The sequence below is a fragment of the Anarrhichthys ocellatus genome, unplaced genomic scaffold (genome assembly GCF_004355925.1).
Source record: "Anarrhichthys ocellatus isolate YVR2014 unplaced genomic scaffold, GSC_Weel_1.0 scaffold106, whole genome shotgun sequence".
Taxonomy (NCBI): domain Eukaryota; kingdom Metazoa; phylum Chordata; class Actinopteri; order Perciformes; family Anarhichadidae; genus Anarrhichthys; species Anarrhichthys ocellatus.
This window is the reverse complement of record NW_022280136.1, coordinates 821941-825608: the sequence shown is the minus strand read 5'-3', so window position 1 is coordinate 825608 and position 3668 is coordinate 821941. Positions and strand designations below refer to the sequence as shown.

Sequence of the window (3668 nt, the reverse complement as noted above, 5' to 3'; positions counted from 1 at the left end):
TGTGTGTGTGTGTGTGTGTGTGTGTGTGTGTGTGTGTGTGTGTGTGTTTACCCGCAGTTATGCTTTAATTTGTCTGACTGAAACACTTCGAGTGTCTCCTTGAGGCCTGACAAATGCATTTACTTCCTCATGAAACTTTGTTTATTGAGCCCGTTCTTTAAAACACGGCCCAGTCCCAATGTTGCCCCCCTAAGGACTAAAACCCGGAACCCTCGGGGACTTACCTGACGTCACCCGGTAGATGGTTGAGTGAGAGAGGCCGAAAGAGCTTGAAATGGTGTAAATACGAACGGGACAGCACTGTGCGCCAATATATCACGTTACCTTGACAACATCTTAACGTTGTAATGTTATGCACAAGTATTTTACTGCCTGATTTGAACGTCTTCCAGGCTCTTGCCTTACGGGGCCACAGGTCATTTTCTTAATCTTTTTACTCTTTTTTTGACAAAGCAGCTTCAGCAAGCTAAATTAAAAGAAATGGTAAACTGGGTGTGTAATATAGTCTCTGCTTGCATCTCTCTGATTTCATGAGGTCCTTAATGTTTCTGTGTACATGTAATATGCCAAGCAGAGCACCCATACCTGATATAAGACATAGGAGTAAAAAAAACCTAATTAATTCGCTCATTTCAAATATGTAATCATATTTTATTGAGCTTGCTGACTCTGAATTAAGTTTTTTGGCTCTTGGTGTATTGCCCAGCCTCCACTGCATAGTATTAATTAAACACCCAGCGGAACCAAAGCCCATGTGATTTATTGGTAATTTAATCTAGAAATATTGGTGGTTCTTTGGTGTTTGATATTCCAGTGAAGCACACAGACTGACACAGAGTCTCCCTCTCTGCAGGTGGGATCAGGTGCTGGTGTTGGTTTCAATGTGAACATAGCGTGGACCGGAGGAGTAGAGCCGCCTATAGGGGACGTGGAGTACCTCACTGCCTTCAGGTACACATTAATATGACGTTTGGTGCATTGGTTAAAATTCGTGCAAATGCCGTAAGGTTAAGCAATATGCTGTAAAATGTGTGTGTGTGTGTGTGTAGAAGCGTAGTGATGCCCATCGCAGAGCAGTTCAGTCCAGATGTGGTCCTGGTGTCCGCGGGCTTCGACGCTGTGGAGGGTCATCAGTCTCCTCTGGGAGGATACAACGTCTCCGCCAAGTGTGAGTGCTACACCCGTCACCGCGGTGACTCCTAACCAAGACAATTCTCTGAACGCCGACATCTCTGCGGCGTGACTACCAAATACTTTTTAATCCGTGCTTCTTAACTGTGACCGGTGTGTGCGTGTGTGTGTGTGTGTGTGTGTGTGTGTGTGTCGGCAGGTTTCGGTCAGCTAACGCAGCTGCTGATGGGTCTGGCGGGCGGGCGCATCGTTATGGCGCTGGAGGGCGGTCATGACCTCACGGCCATCTGTGACGCATCGGAGGCCTGTGTCGCCGCACTTCTGGGAGACCCGGTGAGAGAGACAGTCAATCATTATTCATGGCTGGTTGTCCAATATCTCTGTGAATAATATGGAATTATGGCCGCCAATAAGACAAGGACTCAGTCTTTAACTAAGTACAAACAGTCAGCCAGCGTTACTTCTCAGTACAACGTTATTGTCCATTTGAATGTTAAAGGAACAGTTCAACATGTTGGGAAATGTGCTTATTTGCTTTTCTTTTTTTTCAGACTCAGGACTTGGTTAGCGTAGCTTAGCATAAAGACTGGAAAAGGGTAAACGTTTAGCCTGGTTCTGTTCAAAGTTGAAAAATACGCCTACCAACACCTCTAAAGCTCACTGGTAAACACACTGTTTACTACTTGTTTATCACACCCGGCCGAGCCAATCATGAGCCGAGCACCATGGTAGCCGTTTGTCAAGAAAGACACAACTAGCAACCATGATATCTATAAATACATTTATGATCAAATTGACTTACGTTCTATTACACAGACTTGGGATTCAGCATACAACACCCCCAAAATCCCAAATCTTTTTTCTTTTATATTTTGTGACAAAGCAGATACACTGTGTAAATCAGTAAGCTTTAGAAGTGCTTGTAAGTGTATTTTTTTCACTTTGGACAGAGCCAGGCAAGCTTTTTTCCCCGCCTGCTTCTGATCATTATGCTAAGCTAGGCTAAACACGCCATTCATAACACACAAGATTCCTATTTATCTTCTCACCTGACTCTGGGAGGGACAGTGAATAAGCGATTTCCCCCAAAATGTCGAACTACTCCTTTAGACACAGCAGTATCAGCGCACGCAGATGAGACTTACAGGTCGAGAAGCCTCCAGTCAGTCCTCGGTGGTCAGTGCTGTGTATTGTTGGATGTATTGAACTTAAAAACATGAAATACACAGGCTGATCTTTCTGTTAACACACGTTCTCTGTCTCTCTCAGTGTGACTCTGTGTTTCAGTGGCCTCAGGAGAAGCCATGTCCAAAAGCTTGGGCCTCACTGGAGAGAGTAATAGAGATCCAGAGTAAGAAACACACAAACACACACTCCAGAGATACACAATGATGTGAAGCTACAGCACGCCTTCATCCCTCTGTCTCTCCATCCCTCCTACAGATAAACACTGGTCGTGTCTCCAGAGTTTGTCTCAGACGAGTGGCCACTCGCTATTGGATGAGCCCCTGGGGGCTCAGGGCCAATCGGAGAAGGACGAGGCAGAGACGGTCAGTGCCATGGCCTCACTCAGTGTTGATGTTGAGCAGCCGTGCTCGGAGCCCGACAACGCAGAAACCTGCAGGTCAGCGATGCGCTGAGCAGTGGCCGTACGGCCGTTTATTGCTAGTAACCGGCACAAAGACATGGCCTGAGGCTTCTCACTTTTTATTCACCAAAATATGTTTTAATTAGGATTAACATTATATGATATTGAAGGGTATTTTTGCAAGAACGATATTTACACACGTGTGTGTGTGTGTGTATATATATATATATATACATATTTGTATTTATATATGTATTTATATGTACACATAGACATCTATGTTTTGACAAATGCTGTTAAATCTGACATTGTTTGATTTCACCCTCAGGTCCACAGAGGAGCCGATGGAAGAAGAGCCTGTGTTGTAGGAAGAGCTTAAAGGAGGATCACACACAAAAACCTACAAATTCACCTCCTTCTGGCACCTCCTCTTCCTTCTCTTCTTCCTCCGCTGAGTGTGCGCAGGTGCACACACAAACACACGCAGCAGAATTGTGCCGTTGTGGAGGACTCCCGATTTTTCCGAGGAGAACGTTGCGAACGCAGAAGAAGACGGGGACTGACGAAGACGCATCTCTTTTCTTCATCGGCCCAGAGGAGGAGCAGACGACTTGTTGGCATCTCCATGGACACCAGAGGAGGAGAGGGTCAGCGAGGGGACACGCGTCTTGTAACCAGCATACTTTGTCACCTGCACACAGCACCACTGAATTCTTTCTCTTCCATCCGACTTCCTGTTTCTCCTCTTGTGTCCACAGCGGGACCACGACTGTGGAATTTGAGTCAACATGTCAGACGCCAAGTGGACGACTTGTCCTCTTGTCTGTCTGTCAGAGAAACAGGCCGAGCGAACGTGGCGGAGCAGGAGTAAACTGTTTTTAAAATGAACAGAGGAGGAACTAGGTGCCTTTCAAAAAAAGAGAAAAAAAACAACAACAAAAGAACAAAA

General features: G+C 45.6%; 1 protein-coding gene across 5 annotated transcripts in view; it reads left to right on the top strand.

The window, feature by feature from the left end:
* Positions 1-3112, top strand: part of hdac5 (histone deacetylase 5) — a 53591-nt gene extending 50479 nt beyond the window's left edge. For all 5 annotated transcript variants that reach the window (XM_031876203.1, XM_031876202.1, XM_031876201.1 and 2 more), the window contains 6 exons: positions 854-951; positions 1050-1168; positions 1331-1464; positions 2401-2482; positions 2575-2755; positions 3048-3112. In XM_031876203.1, coding sequence (XP_031732063.1) covers positions 854-951; positions 1050-1168; positions 1331-1464; positions 2401-2482; positions 2575-2755; positions 3048-3087 — 654 coding nt within the window. In that variant the 3' untranslated portion in view covers positions 3088-3112. The remainder of the gene's footprint in view (positions 1-853; positions 952-1049; positions 1169-1330; positions 1465-2400; positions 2483-2574; positions 2756-3047) is intronic.
* The last annotated feature ends 556 nt before the right edge of the window (positions 3113-3668 follow it).